This window comes from Zootoca vivipara, chromosome 6, assembly GCF_965207765.1.
Source record: "Zootoca vivipara chromosome 6, rZooViv2.hap1.1, whole genome shotgun sequence".
NCBI classification, from domain to species: Eukaryota; Metazoa; Chordata; class Lepidosauria; order Squamata; family Lacertidae; genus Zootoca; species Zootoca vivipara.
Window position 1 is genome coordinate 23,529,661 of NC_142589.1, and position 18,230 is coordinate 23,547,890.

The 18,230-nt window shown below is 47.3% G+C and overlaps 1 protein-coding gene across 2 annotated transcripts in view; it reads left to right on the top strand.

The window, feature by feature from the left end:
* NPHP4 (nephrocystin 4) overlaps window positions 1-18,230 on the top strand; it is a 100,661-nt gene that overhangs the window by 39,281 nt on the left and 43,150 nt on the right. For both annotated transcript variants that reach the window (XM_088671789.1, XM_035119028.3), the window contains exons 9-11: window positions 358-484; window positions 12,548-12,730; window positions 14,083-14,224. In XM_088671789.1, coding sequence (XP_088527915.1) covers window positions 358-484; window positions 12,548-12,730; window positions 14,083-14,224 — 452 coding nt within the window. The remainder of the gene's footprint in view (window positions 1-357; window positions 485-12,547; window positions 12,731-14,082; window positions 14,225-18,230) is intronic.

The following is an 18,230-nucleotide window of genomic DNA, read 5'->3' on the forward strand; positions in this document are numbered from 1 at the left end:
AAGGAAAAGCCAGAGGTTCCTACCAACCAAACACGCGTCTCTTTCCTTCCTTCATCCAAGCAAGCAAGCAAGCAAGAAGATGATCACATTTCAAGGGCACCTTCTGGCAAAAGTACCTGGGGAGGATGGGGCAAAGGACCACTGCGGGATGTGGCTTGAAGAGAGGTGTTCGTTGCCTGGGGAAGAGTCCTGAGGGTTGGATAGAGAGGCATGAGCACACCCCGCACTGGCAGTACTTTGTTCCTCCCCAAGTAGAAATTAGGGCAAAAGAAAGATGGCCAGGACTATAAACCTGATGGCATGTGGCTGGTTGGCATATCATCTCTGGGTCTCTCTGCCCCCCTTCTTTCCTTGCAGTTCGGAGGGGCAAGCTCTTGTGCTGCGAAGCCGCATACACTTGACAGAGATGGTCCATCACCCAGCCTTTGGAGTGGTCCTGCTGCTGGAGTACGTCTTCTCCGTGGCAAGTGGACCAGATGGGAAGGTATGCATTGCATCTGTTGTCACCTCTTGGGTAGCATAAGGATGGCTTGAGTCTTTTATCTTCATAGGGTCACAACTCAGTTGTGCCAGCTTTGACCTCCTGGTACCTCCTATCCATTTTTTCTATGAGGATCTCTTGACGAGAGGTGGACAGGCAGGCAATGCTTTTCTTCCCTTTGACACAGCACAAGGACATAGAAACATCAGAAGAGCCTTATGGAGGTCAATTGTGGCCATTGACTGCCCTCCCCTCCCTTCTACGAGCTCCATCACTCATTTAAAAGCCCGGTCTGCAATGGCGGTAGCTGCGTATCATCCGTATGGTGCCGTCTTGAACATGGCCAGCATTTCAAAGTGCAGAACCAATACGTAGGATACAATTGCACACTCACAGCAAATCTGCTTCATGTAGGGATATTAGGCTAGAGGCTGGCTACTGCTCTCCCAGGGCATCCCTCACCTGGGACACAACCTGAGCAAGAGTTCATATAATTGTCCATGGCACAAAGGCAGTGGGTAGGGGAAAGCTTTCTCCCTCTTTCATAACACTGGAACTCATGGATTGGACAAATTCATGGAGGATAAGGCTATCAGTGGCTACCAGCCATGATAGCCATGCTCTGTCTCCACCATTGGTTTGTAATACCAGTTGCGGGAGACCGCAGGACGGAAGAGTTCTCTTGTCCCCAGGTCCCGCTTGCGGGTTTCCCGTTGAGGCATCTGGTTGGGCACTGTGAGAACAGGATGCTGGACCAGATGGGCCACTGGCCTGATCCTGCAGGCTCTTCTTATAGCTAGATCTGATTAGCTACTTTCAGGGGCATACTGGCAGCACTCAGCCCCAGACTCGTTGGTCAGAACTGGTCCCAATAATGAATAACAGAGTCTGTGTACTTCTTGAGTTCCCAAGCCAGCAGGCAACCAAATTGCTTTCTAAGGATTATGAAATTGTCACTCTTTCAGAAATCATTTGCTGTAATCAGAATATGCTTCTAAATGTTCTGTATAATCGAGATTTGATGGTGGTTTTGTTTCATATCTTTACATAGATTTAACTGCTGGCTGTTTTGAGTGATTTTGTAACCTGTATTGAGTCCACATTTTGAATGACGTGGGGAGGGGGAATAGAAGGAGTGTGTGTGTGTGTGTGTGTGGGGTCCCCTAAGTGTAAGCTGCTACCTCCCAGCAAGTGATAATATAAGGTTATAAATTTGTGGTGGGAAAACTCATTTCAGGAATTATCATGGAAATGATTTTGTGTCCTCCAGGCTGGGGTATTTCTGCCCTCAAAAAGGTCTTCCTGTCTCATGTAGCAGTGGTATTTGTTGCGGAGGAGTGTGAGGGTGGCTGCAGAGATTTACAGTATGTCGTGAGGCTTATTCGCATTGCACAATATGCTCAAATTGATTTTTAAGTCCTTTTAAAATTATTTAAGGCTGGGAAGCCAGTGTGAATTTTGCTGCTACCCTTGGCTCATACCGGATGGTTCTATCATGCTTCATAAATCCTCTCTAAGTGGTGTTGTCTCAGTGGAGTGCCACCTTCCACCAAACAGTGATGAAAGATCCAGGGGGAGTTGCATATTTTTGCAGGTGTGTGTGTGGGGGGGGAATGAGTTTTCCAGCATAGCGGTTGGCCAAATGCCATTTCTCAGGGGTGCTGTTGCCCAATGGTTACAGTACCTGGGGAGAATACCAAGCGATAAGCAGTTGTGGGTAGTGGTGCTGAGCTCAAGACCCCTCCCTGCCCCTTGTACTTCCAAGAGTGGCTGAACAGCCAATCCTTCTTCCCAAGAAATGCTGGGAATTTTAGCCCTGGGAGAGTAATGGGGACTCCCAACAACTCTAAACATCCTAATAAAGTACAGCTCCCAGAATTCTTGGGGAGAAGCCATGACTGTTTAAAGTGATATCATATCATCATGTATGGCGTGACTTGTCTAGTTCATCTTACTGCTAAGAGGAGAACCTGTGGCAGGAATGGGACAAGGAGGCATCTAATGTTGAAAACAGTGAAGGATTGGATGGATCCCTGGTCTGATCCAGCAGGGCTCTCCTTATGTCCTCCAAGTCTAACTCACCTTACAAGAATCCCAGCATTCAGTGTTCCTTTGGAAGCTGGGCAATCATTCACTGATGAATCATAGCCTACCACCCTGCTCTTGGCCAAGATTGTGGTCCAGTCCTAACTGGCCTGAAGCCCACCAGAGCCCATTGCAGGATGCAGGAATAACCTGGACCCCACCTCCCTAGAGAAGATGAGCTCCCTATGAAGGCAGTAGCACTCAGTTATGAAGCATGCACTGTGGCAGTGCTGGTTTGTCTTGTATTGGGAGAGCAGGATGCCAGGAGCCGAGGGAGCTTCTGTGGAGGAGTCACTGGTATATGAAGCACCCAGGACTAGCAGACAAGCACTCTCAGCTGAGACAGGTGGTGGGAGGAGAAGGGCCCCCAGTGATTCTCCTCCATCATCAAATCTTGAAGTTCCCCACCCCACCCCACCCCACACGAGAACTCCTTGCATTTAAGAGTAGATCAGAAAAAGTTTTAGCAAAGCTATCTCTCTGCTCTGCAAGTTCTGCCTTGCGTGTAGGATTTATTTACATTTTAACATGGAGGAGCATTCAGGAATAAGAGTCTGGAATTCTCCCGGCTCATTTTGCATAATAGGTAGCTCGGCCCTGGATATTTAACTTGGAAGATAACAAAATGCCTGTGAGAAACAATCCTAGTTGCCTGAAAATTACTGCTGATGAATTTAATTCTCGGTTTTTAAGAGGAGGCAGAAAAATGGAAAAGAAAAATAAACTTGCCCAGCCTTAGTTTTGAACTGGAACTTGGTGACCTCCTCCTTTTCACTGTGCGGATCTCCCTTTCAATATAACTCAATTAGCAAACGTTTTGATTTGGGGCTCCAGTCTTAAGTGTTCCGCTTGACGTCCACACAAAGGCGAAGGCACCTTCAACACAGCAGGAGTGAAGCCCAGTGCGCTCCTTTTATTTATCCAGATGAAATCCGGGCACCGTGAATCAGGTGCTCCTCGGCTTTTTATTAACGAAATTAGCCACCTTAATCCACCTGTGCAGATCTGAAGTGTTTGGTTCATTAGCCAGAGCTTAGCAGCTCTGACCTAGAGAGCAACTTGCTTGCTGCCTTGCTGTCAAATTGCTTACCTTCTCTAAGGAGCAGAAAGGCCACCTGCTGAGCCCCTCAACCCCTTGTTGATCCCCCACAAGGTCTGGCTTCCTTTCTAAGGCCATGCCTGTGCAAGGAGTCACCCAGGTTCATTCTAGTGTAGCTTTGATGTTACGATGCCACTCCTCCACCATGCCCCACCCCGCTGATGCTGCTGATTTCTTCCCCTATGACCCACCCCCACATCAAGAAAAAGGGGGCGGGGAGGCTGAAAAGGAGGTTAGCAAGGGGAACAAGTCATCATTGTTAGTGCTTATGAGAGAGAGAGAGAAAAAAAACCCTATCCACTTTCTCCATGCCAAGCATTTTATAAATTTCTATCCTGTCACTGCTTACTTACCTTTCCTCTAAACAAAAAAGTCTTATTATCTGGAAAGACCCTTGTCCTCAACGAAGACCCAGTTGAAAGTACCTTTGGCTTCCTCCCGGCATTCCCTTTGATGCTGCCGGATTTCAAAGCCGTTAATTAGACACGGCTTTGTTAACTTTGCCCTAACTATTAGTTAACTTTGCCCTAAATATTTCCAGGAGCAAACCCCATCGAGGAATTCTGTTGGCTGTCCCAGCATCGCACTCTGCCCTCTGCCCCTTTTGGTAACGTTTGGACGGCGGCCTGTGCTTGGCTCCGAGCCCCTTCCACTTCTGCCTCACAGCTCCTCTGAAAGTAGGTGAGGAGGTTGGGAGGATCTGTCAGTCGTTAATTGAGCACTTAATTGCATATCTGTGTGCAGATTGCAAGCGCCACCTCGACATAGCCAGCTTCTCCCTGGCCTGCTCAGTTTCTCTCTCTCTCTCTCTCTCTCTCTCATGCAGGCTGTGAGCAAGCTCTGAGTTCCGCACACAGTGGGCCCGTTCCTGAGCCTACTGTAAAGACAATGGGAGTTGTCAGGCAATGCATCAACCCAAGGCTTGATTTCCCCAGGGGGTTGGCAATGGCCTGAGATGTCATACCTGACCGTGCTGCTTGCCTGATTGTACAGCTGCGCAGTTGGAATGAGCAACCTTGTCTTGACAAATACATTGTCGAAAGTATAACAAATGAACTGGCTGTGGTTCTCCAGGGAAGGAACATCCTGTGTTTTCACCCTAGAGAAAGATTACCTCTCGCATTACAGTGTCACGGATCCAGAAAGGACTTAATAAGTGATGCTCTCTGCCCTGAGTCAAGGTCTTGCACAATGACACAACTTTCCACGTGAGAATATTTGGGGAGGGACCACAGCCTCTTTAAACCAACATATGTCCTGCTGTTGAACTGTACTTACAAATAGGTTCCACCCTTCACCTCCTTAAGCCTTTGCTGGGGAGTCTGGTGTGGGGCACAAAATCCCATATATTGCAAACATATTTTATGTATACATTATATTTATAAAACCAGTAATGCCCTTCCTGTCTTCGAAGGAAAAAAAAAGATGGACCCAAGACACCCAACAGATCCCAACAAAAGTGTTGCAAGAAATCAAAATACATTAAAAGAGTTGCCTAACAGCAATGGATAAAGTCAGCCAGGGTGCAGACAGTTCATTATGTTCCTACAGTGGGGGGTGGGGGCGGGGACTCTGGTCTTCCAGATATTGCTGGACTCCTGACTCCCATCATCCACTGGGCCATTGGCCATGGGGGCTGCTGGGAGTTGGAGTCCAGCAGTAACTGAGCATCAGTCAACCATGATTCAAATGGTTGGTCTGCCTGACTCTGTATTGTTCACACTGGCTGGCAGTGTGTCTCCAGGGTTTCCCTTCCCTTCCTTTCCTGGAGATGTCACTGAGGATTGGACCTGGGACCATCTGTATGGGAAGTGTTAGCTGGTTGTGGCTCTCTAGGGTTGTAGATGGGACATCCCAAACCTTACCTGGAGATGCCATTGGGGATTCAACTTGGAGTCTTGTTTAGGAAAACCACATGCTCAACCACTGAGCCGGGCATGACCAAACTTGGCCGTCCAGCTGTTTTGGGACTACAACTCCCCTCATCCCTAGGACCAGTGGTCAGGGATGATGGGAATTGTAGTCCCAAAGCATCTGGAGGGCCACGTTTGGCCATGCCTGCTGAGCGATGGTCTCCCAAAGTCCATTTCTTTTTGCCTTCCTGCAGGGCCGTCTTAAGTATATTGGGCGCCATGGCGCGATGATCCCTCCAGCGCCCCTCGCGCTCCGCTGGGTAGGGCCAGGCGCAGCGGGCAGCCGGAGGGCGCAGCGTGACAGGTAGGGACACTGCCAGCTGTGCTCTGCCTCCGCCTGATCGGCCGAAGCAGCAGAGCGGGGCTGCAGTCCAGGGAGCCCTAACCGCCGCCCCGACAGAAGGTTTGCCTACAGAGCATTGTGGGGCAGTGCCTGCCCACACTCCTTCAAGTCACAGCGAGCACAAACAGCGCTGCCCCACAATGCTCCGCGGAGTGTGGGCGGAAGGTAGCCCTGTTCCTGTTTCCTGCCACCCCTCGGCAGAGGCAGCTCCGCCGCTGCTGCTGGGAAAGGACTGAAGCGGGCGTGGCTGTCTGGCGGGCGTGGTGCCCCCTGGCAGCCCGGTGCCCTGGCGCATTGCGCCACCCAGCCTTGCCTTAGGGCCGGCCTTGCCTTCCTGTGCAATAATGCACGCACTCTCAAAGTGAAATGCCGTTTTGGATTGCAACACCAGTGGCGGTTTTGCTTCCGATGCCTTTCAAGGTGTTTCATTGCTCATCTTCAGATTCTGAGCTTTGCAAAGGTGTCACATGTAACATGCTAAAATAAGTATATTAAATCACACACACACACACCCCTTCAGTCCGTGGCGTTCAATCTTCCTGCTGACTGTGTGTGCAGGAAATACTGACTTGCAACAGTCGTTCTGGAAAGCTCTTGAAACAGTGAGCTCCAGAAAGAGCATTTGAAAGCTCTCCAATTTTTTCTTTCATTATAAGAATTATTGAGGTCATAGCACAGAAAGAGAAGTGGCCTAATACACACACAAATGCTTTCTATGACTCAAAAGTACAGTGGTACCTTGGGTTACAGACGCTTCAGGTTACAGACTCTGCTAACCCAGAAATAGTACCTCGGGTTAAGAACTTTGCTTCAGGATGAGAACAGAAATCGCGTGGTGGCAGAGGGAGGCCCCATTAGCTAAAGTGGTACCTCAGGTTAAGAACAGTTTCAGGTTAAGAATGGACCTCCGGAACGAATTAAGTTCTTAATCCTTGGTACCACTGTAGAAACAAGCCAATTTCTTACTTCTTTAACTCTTAAGAAGCTTGGTATTGTGTGTTTGTGTTATTTGTGTTATTTTTTAAAATTCTGTTCAGTTTTGACATCTCACAGCTATGTTGCTTAAAGGAAATTGACATATAGAAGCAGTGAAATAATATAATTACATGGGAGATGGTTGAATGGAGGATTTGAGGAATTAGAGTGAAAGAATAGGGGTAGAGGAAGGAATCTTTTCGGATGGCAGCATTGCATTATGGTGGGTGGGGGTGCCTTTATCCAATTCTGACCCAGTTTGTATTAGGGATTTCCTCTCTTGCTAATTTCTGTATTCTGTTTCCAGACTCACTTGATCTGTGTGCAGATGACTAAGGAGAGCAAAGAGAAGCAATGCAGTAATAATCAACAACAAAACTATGGGGCTTATACAGACCCGCTCCATCCCCTCTGTTCATACCTAGGCATTATTTGCTGAATGATAATATAAGGGAGGCTCGATTTGGCTTCATGCAGACAGGTGGACCACAATGGTGGTTGATGGTCAGCTTTGCATAAACAAATCTGAGTTATGCTTAGTTCTCATGGATGCATGTGTTCAACTTCAGGTGGCAGTCAGGTGATGTAGGGAATCCACATGATTCCCTGCATAGAGAACACTAGCATGCCCACAAAATGCTAGGCCAGAGCTATCTATCATTTGGTTTTCTGTGTGAAGGCTGGATTTCTTTAAGTCTTACGAGTTCATCTCAAATGCTTTGGCCCAGACACATATTTATAGCCCTGACACTGAGATCTTAGGGCAGAGGACAGCTGGTCTGGTGCTCTCTGGTTGTTGTTGGATTCCAGCTACCATTAGCCCCAGGCAGCCTGGGCGATGGCCAGGATTGGCACGAGCTGCTGCCCAGAGAATGCCAGGGGGTGATGCTCTTGCCCTAGGGCTCCAATGGTGGACCTTAGTTGTGCCTTCTCTTCTGGGAGATCCATCAGAGAGGAAGTTGTCTTTGTGTACTGTGCAGCCTAATCCAGGCTATGGGTTATGCGACCTGATTCTCCTGGTTTCACACCCGGTGAACTGATCCATCCTCTTTGGAATTGAGATTCCAGGGCTATGAGATTGCCTGGGCAGGTGGCCCCAGCTCACCTTCACAGCTTGGGGAGCCCCTGCCAGAGCTGTCTGCAAGCTGGGTCTCAACAGATGTGTGAACAGGCCTAACTAACTCAAATCTTGAAAGTTCTGGTGCAATAACCCTGGAGCACCCATTTAAATTTAGGATTAAAGCAGTCTATTCATTTGTAAATATGGTTTTCCCAGTAGTGATGTATGGAAGTGAGAGCTGGACCATAAAGAAGGCTGATCGCCGAAGAATTGATGCTTTTGAATTATGGTGCTGGAGGAGACTCTTGAGAGTCCCATGGACTGCAAGAAGATCAAACCTATCCATTCTTAAGGAAATCAGCCCTGAGTGCTCCCTGGAAGGACAGATCGTGAAGCTCAGGCTCCAATACTTTGGCCACCTCATGAGAAGAGAAGAATCCTTGGAAAAGACCCTGATGTTGGGAAAGATTGAGGGCACTAGGAGAAGGGGACGACAGAGGACAAGATGGTTGGACAGTGTTCTCGAAGCTACGAACATGAGTTTGACCAAATTGCGGGAGGCAGTGCAAGACAGGAGTGCCTGGCGTGCTATGGTCCATGGGGTCACGAAGAGTCGGACACGACTAAACGACTAAACAACAACAACAATTCATTTGTAAAACGGAGCCTGTCGCCTTTCAAATGGGCCTTTCTAATCTGTGCATGCAAATCTAGCAGGTTGTAATTATGCTTGATTAATTAACCTGGAATAAAGGAACATGATTTCTTCCCCCACCAGCTCACCACAGCAGAAGCAAGTGGTGTATCCCCAGGATACATCAGCAGCTTAGCCAATTTCCCCATCCCACCCCCATGAGATATTTTGCATGCTTGGAAGCTATTGGCTAGGGCTGGGATGACGCAAGAGAATAGGAACTGTCAGTGCATCAGAGAAATCTCATTGGTATTTTATGTGTACTGATCCCATGCCTGATGTTTTCCCCATACATAATCTAGGAGGGCACTGTGCGCCCATTGCTTCCCACAGCTACATCACACTGTGAATACCAACCCAGTGTGCACATTTTAATATTTATAGAATAGGCGATTGTATCTCCCCTGTGGGTCAGAGAAGACACCATTTGTGCATTCCTGTTTTGAATTAGACATGCCAGGCTGTGGTAATAATGGAATTCAGTTTCTTGCTGGATGGCACCTGGTCCTGCTGGGGAAAGGAACAGCTCCTCTCCTGTGCTCTGCATGTCAAATCCAAACCCAAACTGGTTTACCTTGCATTAAAATAGCTTGCATTATAAAAACAGCCGGTCTTTATTAACCAGCTCTGCCTGAGATACTTGGGGCCTGATAGTTAGATAGTTGAGACCCAGTTGTCTTGAATTATGATCATCAGAATGGTTTTTGAAAGCAATACCGGCATTTGTGAAATTGTGAAGCAAAAGGTAATCTTTGCTTTTAGGTTATGGACTTGTATGTCATTATCAGTGACTGCTAGCTATGATAACAGTGTTCTGTCTCCAATTGTTGGAGAAGGCATGCCCCTGAATATTCCAGTAGCTGAGAATCACAACTGGGGAGAGTGTAGGTCCTGCTTGTGGGCTTCTCTTTGAGAGATCTAGTCGGCCACCCTGGGGAGAAAGCGGAAGCACTCTGATGCAGACTCCGGGCTCCCCACCAGGTCCGCTGCAACCTTTGCCCTTAAGAACCTGGGAGCTGGGGAAGGGTGGAGTTCAAGAACAAAGGCTTGATAACCCTTCCTGCCAAGGTGAGGGGGTATGGCCTAGCTAAGCCCAGCAGGGCAGCTTACTCTATGGTCTTAACCCCTTCATGCATTAATTAGAGTTAAGCATGCTGGTCATATGAGGCTGATTATCCCAAATTATCCTCCATGAAACAGGAGGAAGCAGTTTCCCTAAAGTGATCAGTACCCGGGCAGGTGCCCCCAAATAAGCCAGTTTCTATGCTGAGCTACCGCAATCAGGCTCCTGCGCCAGACAGTCTGCCCGTCATATGAGTGTGAGATGTGCAGATTAGCATGCCTCCCAGCGCTCCAGAGTGTCATCAACAGCCCTTTTGCGCAGCCCGGCCGTGGCTTCGCACTGAACCCAATTAACCCCCTACCCTCTCCTTTCTGGAGGGTGGATAATCCCTAAGCTGATTGCCTTTGTAGCTTTCGTAATGAGCAATTTACAAGGAGCCGGGAGAAGGATTTCAAAATGCTGGGACGCAGCCGTGAGTTCCTAGGCTTTTCTTTTGAGACCCTTCTGAAGAGTCCTTAAAACGGGGGCAGCCTGAGCCTCCTGAGCCTCTCTAGCTAAGAAGCCAGCCCATAATGTCATATTCAGAATGGTGCTTCCTACCGGTGTAGCCCATCCTGCATCACTTTCTCTTTGGAAGGTCAGGTTACTAGCAGAACTAGTACTAGAGCACCAGATACTGGAGAGCGAATCCTGATTGCTGGGGTTGATTTATGGGGCTAATATTAAATTTGGTAAGACTTAGGAGAAAAGGAACAGTTCTCTCCTCTTCAGTTTGAATGCCTAACTATCACCAGCCTTGCAGGATCTGCTTTGTTATTTTTATTATTGTTATTACTTAGAACCCTGGACCTGTAACTAGAATCGGGTGCACAATTCTGGCCAGAAGGGCAGACACTCACTAAGAAACAGAGCGCTTCTGAGCACATGCTCAGCCCAGGAATTGTGATCAGTTTCAGAAATTAACTCACAGTCATTTCGCACAAAAAATCCAATTCTGGTTCCTGCCCTCATGCTTTCTTTGTTCCATCACTTCAGTTTAGGGGGATAAGGAAGCCTATTAGTCATTGTTACTGTCAGTCAAGTGGGAGTCACAAGCTCTTCCTGACCCACTGCGAAGAATCAACAGATCTATCAGTAGAGCTCAGTCTACCAAGTATTTCAAGGGCCGCCTCTCACCATATATACTGCCCCAGACCCTGCAATCTGTGTGCTCCTTCCATGGGAGGCCTGGAGTGTAGCAACCCAAGAACGGGCCACTTCAGTGGTGCCCCCCTCTTGTGGAGTGTTCACCCTGGCGAGGCTCGCCTGGTGCCATTATTCCATATCCTTAGGTGGCAGGCAAAAACATGTCTTTTTTCTTGGGCCTTTTAATTATTTGAGGCCTCCTTGAGTGGGTGGGATGATTAAATGTCGCCTTTTAAGAACAGGGTTGTCTTTTAGATTTTTATTTTACGCCTCATTTCAATGCCTATTTATTTATGGTTGTAAATCACTTTGAGTTGCTTTTTGTACAAAATATGAACCAAGCTTAATTATTATTATTATTGCTGATAATAATACCTACCACCTACTCCATAATCTCAGTGCTACAAAGGCCCTTTCCCACCACTCTACCATAGACTATGGAGTGGGAACACAGATAATGAAGGTTTAATTACACAAGGACATTGGTAAAGCGGGAGGAAGTTGCCCTTGAAAAATCCTGGGGTTTTTTGGCTCCAGGATCAGCTGGAACATAGCACATCATTTTAGAAGCAGCAAGGAGTTCGAAACTATGTATTTTTGGGAAGGGGCTCTTTTTTTGGATTATTACTTGATTTTATCCAAAATCATGAATCGTATTCATATTTAATTTACTGTAAACGAATAGTCTTGTGGCACCTTAAAAGCTAACCAATTATTGCAGATAAACTTTTGTGGTCTACGGCCTATTTTATCAGATTCATGAAGTTGGCAGATGCTTACATAGGGGAACAAGGTCACAGGGAGATTGTATTAATATGTTTGCCACTGTGCTCTTTTTAAAAACAAACAAACAAACCATTCCCTTCTAACTTCTACATTGCCTGCACCACCACGTAACATTGCCAAATTAAAAAGTACAACCCGTGTACTTGATTTAGAAGATTTGGAGAAGGGCACCCCAACTGGGGGAAAGTTTCAGCATTTGGGACTTCTTAGTTTAGAGAAAAGGCAAGTAAAAGGCGACATGATGGAAGTTTATAAAATGATGGATGGCATTGAGAAAGTGGATAGAAAAAAGTCCCCCCCTCTCGTAACACTGGAACTCATGGGCATCCAAGGAAGCTGAATGTTGGAAGATTCAGGACAGGTAAAAAGTCCTTCTTCATGCAGCTCATAGTTAATCTGCAGAGGTTGCTCCTGCGGGAGGCAGCAATTGCCACCATCTTGGGCAGTTTAAACAGAGCTATTAATCAATTAATTATAACATGAATCTATTAGTTGCCTTAAACCACTGTCTCAAGGCGATTAACATATAATTATAATTATAAACACACACACACACACACACACACACACACACACACAAAAGCAACAAATCCATAACAAGTGGACATTCATGGTAAAGACCTAGCTAGTGAAGCCTGTCAACACAAAAATCTCTTCAGCCATTTCTGGAAAGCGTGTGCCTGTCTTATCTCAACAGGGATGCTATTCCACAGATATCTGTATATATCTGCATAATCCGGACTGCATTTCTTGGTCACACCGGTGTGCGATGCTCAGAGTGTAACAGCCCCATGGAACTGACATTAATAAGTGATATCTTCATTCTCACATCCACTCCTGCCCCCCGCCCCCTTGAACTACAGACGCCATCCGTTACATCGCTGACAACGCCGGCTTACATGCACTCAATTCGCTGGGCTGTTTGGAACCCCTCACCGGACGCAACTTCTTCAAACGTGGTCCTGCCATTGCAAGGAGGAGTGCAACATAATCCCAGTCACGTTTTGGTGTACAAGACACCACCAGCCACCATGAGCTCTGAAGAGGTGAGTTGTGATCCCCAGAAACATATTTGGGGGGAAGTATTGGCAGAGCTGGTGGTTTGGAGGCAACAGGCCTCTAGCCAGGGACATGGTGAAGCCAGTCAGCAAATCAGCCATAAAGAGCAGTCAGAGGGAGGAACCTATGAGAATTGGCACTACTACATGTGCCACATAATACCTATTACTTATTTGTCAAAACCCAATCATTTACTGTGGCAGCACTTACACTTTGGAACTCCCTGCCCATTGATATCAAGCAAGCACCTTCACTGTATTCTGTTTGGCTCCTGCTAAAAGCATTTTTGTTTAGTCAAGCCAGGTGGTTAGAAAATCTGATGTGAAATTTAATCTGTTTTAATTTTAGTTTCTTGTCTTGCATTTTGTAACGTATGGCAATTTTCTCCTGATTTTGTAGTTTTACATTTTTGTAAACTGAGGGACCCAGGTGGCGCTGTGGGTTAAACCACAGAGTCTAGGGCTTGCTGATCAGAAGGTCGGCGGTTCGAATCCCTGCAACGGGGTGAGCTCCCGTTGCTCAGTCCCAGCTCCTGCCCACCTAGCAGTTCGAAAGCACATCAAAGTGCAAGTAGATAAATAGGGACCGCTCCGGTGGGAAGGTAAACAGCGTTTCCGTGCGCTGCTCTGGTTCGCCAGAAGTGGCTTAGTCATGCTGGCCACATGACCCTGAAGCTGTCTGCGGACAAATGCTGGCTCCCTCGGCCTATAGAGCGAGATGAGCGCCGCAACCCCAGAGTTGGACACGACTGGACCTGATGGTCAGGGGCCCCTTTACCTTTACCTAAACTGCTTTGAGGTTTTTTTTATAATTGAGCAACATATAAATTTTATGAACTAAATAATAATAAACAGTCCCAGCCAGCGGCTAGGGTGCTAAACCGACCAGGAGCGTCTACTAGGCTTGGATTCCAGGGATGCAAAGCCACATGCTGAGCATTGAACCTGGGACTTTCTGCGCAAAAGCAGGTATTTTCTGAGAACCCCAGCTTTCTTTAAGAGAGAGAAAGGAGTTTCTAGTCCTTAACATGTGTGAATACCTGCTAAAATCTGAGAAGGCAGAAGGGCTACCAAACAAGAACTCCAGTGGTTAGAATAGGGGGCAGAAAGTCTGTGCTTCTTCTACCCCCATGGTTAAGCCAAGACTACATCGAATAGTAGAAATTGCAGAAGTGTGCACAATTTATGCAGGTCTCAGAATTCTTGGGGCAGAAGTCAGATTCCTTCGGCCCAGAACATTAGGATTTTATACAGTTCTGCTGTTCCACAGTGGCAACATGAAGAACAGGAGAAATAAGAATGTCTTTGCTTCCTCCCCTCTCCTTTTTTTCAAATCCCAGGTGAAGCAGGTTGAGTCAGGGACTGTTCAGTTCCACTTCTCCACCGGCTCGGAGGAACAACCTGCAGTGGCTGGAAAACCCTCAAGCAGCACGAAGGGAGAGGCTCCTCTCTCAAAGAATCCTCCGCCCACGCCGTCCCCCAGTGAGTTCTTTTTCCAGATTGCTAACTCTTCAAACGCACAGCGGGACGTCTGTTCCACTCCAGAACTTGGTGGAGGTGGGGAGAGACCACTTAAAATGCGCTGCTGTGGTTGGGGAATTTTGAGAGATAAGGCCAAAAACTTGGGCTCTGCTTTCTTGGCGAGATTCCCACTCTCTTCCAGCCTTTTAAGTGCCGCCGTTCAGCTGCCTGCAGCTCGAGAGGCTGTTGTTTCTGGTGCACGGACGTGGGCTCCTTAACGGGAGCTAGGCGCTCCCGTGGCAGCCACACAAGCACTGTGGCTGGAGAAGGGAACACGGTGCCGTCTGTCAAGTGCTGCTAAGATGGAGTTGACTCACAGAATAGAATCATAGAATTGCAATCCAACCCCCTGTAAAGCAGAAATCACAACTAAATAATCACCGACAGAAGGCCATCCAACCTCGGCTCAAAAGGTTCCTGCGAAGGAGAGCCTACCACCTTTGAGGTCACAGAACTGTAGAGTTGGCCCGCTGCAATGCAGGAATCACAGCTAAAGAATCCCTGGAAAGGTGGCCACCACCTTCTGAGGGAGGCCATTCCACTGTCAAAAGAGCTGTTATTGTCAGAAAGTTGTTCCTAATATTTAGTCAGAATCCCTTCTCTTCATATTTTGTTACACTACAAGGTGGAGATTTCACTCCTGGGTTGGAAAAAGTGTTCAGTTTGTAATATCTGGGTTAGATGTTTCTGGGTTGTGCTCCCCTGGCCCCGCCCATAAGAACTTAAGAGCAGCCTGTTGGATCAGGCCAAAGGTAGCCCATCTCGTCCAGCATCCTTTTTTTACAGTGGCCAACAATATGTGGGTATCTTGCAGGCATAACCCAAACACCGCAAGAGCGCTCTCTCCCCTCTTGCTGTTTATAGCTGCCAAGTACCCCGTTTTCCCTGGGAAACCCCCCGTTTTTACTTACCTTTTCCCGGTGGTCCCCCATATCACTTCGTCTCCTGTTTTTCTCCGTTATTTTCTCCTGCCGGCAGCCATTTTTTTTTACTTTCCGATTTGCCCTTCTATGGGCACCAAAAATGGCCGCCGCCGGCTTCAAAAGTTGCATCTATGCATGTCCGGAAGTGCATAGACGCGACTTCTGGTGTCGGCGGCAGCCATTTTTGGTGCCCATAGATGGGCGGAGCGACACCGGAAGTTGCGTCGGCGCACTTTCTGACATGCGTACAGGCAACTTCCTGTGTCGGCGGTGGCCATTTTTGGTGCCCATAGAAGGGCAAAGCGACACCGGAAGTTACGTCGACACAACTTCCGGTGTCACACGGCTGCCGGTCCCTGATTCTGCAGTCCGGGACTTGGAAGGTAATTTGCTGTTTCCAGCAACTGGTGTTCAGAAGCATTGCCACCTCTGATTGTGGAGGCGGAGCATAGCTTCCATTGCGGCTAGTAGCATACAATGAACTCCTGCCCCAGACCAAGTGTTGGGGACCTTTGGCCCTCCAGATGTTGCTTCAGCTCTCGTCATCCCTGGCCACTCTTGCTGGAGCTGATGGGAGTTGTGATTCAGGAGCATCCGGAGGGTCGAAGGTTTCCTACACCTGCGCTAGACAGGTGCTGTCAACACTTTCAACCCAATGTACATGGCAAAACTAACGTTTCTCCCCGTGGGTTTTCCATCTTCCTCTGCCTGGTGCCTAAAATGGGAAATGTAATAATTCAGTGAACCTGGGCCCACAATGTAGATTCAGGAACCTGGAGACCTATATTTCCCATTATTCCTTGTACTTGGGATGCTGTTGCAGTGATTCTGGGCACTGGAGGTAGGGAAAGGGCTGCAGGTGAAGAGACCTTGCTTCTCTTGCTTCCATAAGTTTGAGAGAAAAGAAGGAGACGGTGAGGCAGGGAGCATTCCATATAGTACAGTGGTACCTCGCTTAATGAATGCCCTGCTTAACAAAATTTCCGCTTAACTAAAGGTTTTTTCTAGCGGAGGTTGCCTCGCTAGACGAATGCGTTTTACGAAAAATTCGTCTAGCGAATCGCGGTTTCCCATAGGAATGCATTGAAATTCAATTAATGTGTTCCTATGGGCAAAAAAATAATGCTTTCCTATGGGATTCGCTAGACAAATTTTTTGTTATAAGAGAAGACCCATGGAACGAATTAAATTCGTCTAGCGAGGCACCACTGTAGCTGAATTATTATCTAAGATGGAGAAGGATTTTTGGGCCACCATGTTCTTTTTGGATTGAAGAGGAACATTATGAGTCACACGTTCTAATCCTAGAAATTACAAACACATCTGGCCATTGCTGGGTTGTCTTAAGTGCCCGTGCTATTCAGAGTAGACCCACTGTAGTTAATGGGCATAACTGACTCGGGCCTATTCATTTCAATGGGTCTACTCTGAGTAGAACGTACCTGGAGGCAAGCCACTGGTTATATCTCTCCCACTTGCCCCAAAGTCTTAGATATATTAACACCTGAGGCTTCCTTGAATTTACCGACAACATAACAAAAGCCTCCCCTTAAAAAAAAAAACCCAAAACATATCTCTGCAGATAGAAAACTAGCATGTTGGAGAACTGAGCTAGAAAATTTCATCCTGATGTGCTGCCTTTCCTCAGACAGTTTTTTTTTTGGGGGGGGAGTGCCCTCAAGCATGCAGCATGCCTCCTGAAGTCTGAGCAATAACTGCACCATGTAATTCTGCTGACTGCATAGGCCAGATCCTAGACTTTATCATTCAGTCACTTAACAATAAGACAGGAAATTGCATTGAACTCTGCAACCGTACCTGGCTGGCTCCTGTTCAAGAACCAGCAATAGGAATTAATGCATTTATATAGTTTGCCTTTATCTGGGGTGGGTAACGAACAGCCTTGCATTAAAAGATGAAGTGAAGCGCTGTCCCACCGTTCATCAAAATCTGCTTTGCATTGCTCTTTTTAATCTTTTCCCATTTGTCTGTGGATGTTTTAACTGTATTCCTCTCAACTTAACAGCCTGTGTGAACACTCATATGCGCCTTTATTACCTTATTAATGTGGTGCAGTTACTGACTTTTTTAGGACTGTGTGCAGTTGAGAAAGTGCCAGAGAGGATCCGCTGGTAGCAAGAACTTTGGTCTCCTAGCAAAGAGCCAGTTTCATTGTGGAATCAGGAATAAGATCCTCTTCATTTAAAAAAAATGGAATTAAGCACAATTTTACAAAGACCTGTGGGAGAACGGGGTGTTCTTAGAAGCTTGTGTGTGACGCATGGGGCTTTAGGAAGCTACATATGTTTACCCCATGGAACCATTGTTCTTACATTACAGAAGCAATTGTAAGGATTAGCTTGATGTGGTGGAAAGTGGGCATCAGAATGGGTTCCAGTAGTCAAAGGAGGGCACCTCTTCTGAATCACACCAGACAGTTGCCCTTCATCCCCCTGGAGCAGGAGTAGGGTGAACTTCAATCCTGGGAGCCTAATGCAGCACTGCAGACTTCCATCTGGCCATCAAGAGTCTCCTGAGGCCACAAGAGCTAGTGTGGCATAGTGGTTATAGTGCAGGACCTGGAAGACCAGGGTTCAAATCCCTGCTCAACAGTGAAATTCCCTGGGTGACCTTGGGAAGCCAGTCACTGCTTCTTAGCCTAACCTGCCATGCAAGGTTGCTGTGAAGATAAAACGAGGAGGGGAGCGAACCAGGTACCCCACCTTGAGCTCATTGAAGGAAAAGCGGGATATAAATGCATGAAATAAATAAAATTTTAAAAAACCACACCCCTTACTCGCCCTGTTCCACACTCTTCTTGAGTTCTTTGTCCTGGCTGGAATGCAATAAAATACTTATTGCCTGCCTAGAAAAAGAGATAGGGGATGGGTTGTAGAAAATGCTGGCTTTTGAATAGCTAGAATGCAGTCTATCACACATAAGTAAAGAATCCACCCATTTTTGCCTCTGGCCCCACCAGACATTGGCATCCATTTCCCAAAAGGCTGCCTACGAGGGATTGTTGCCCTCGGGGTGAAGTAAGG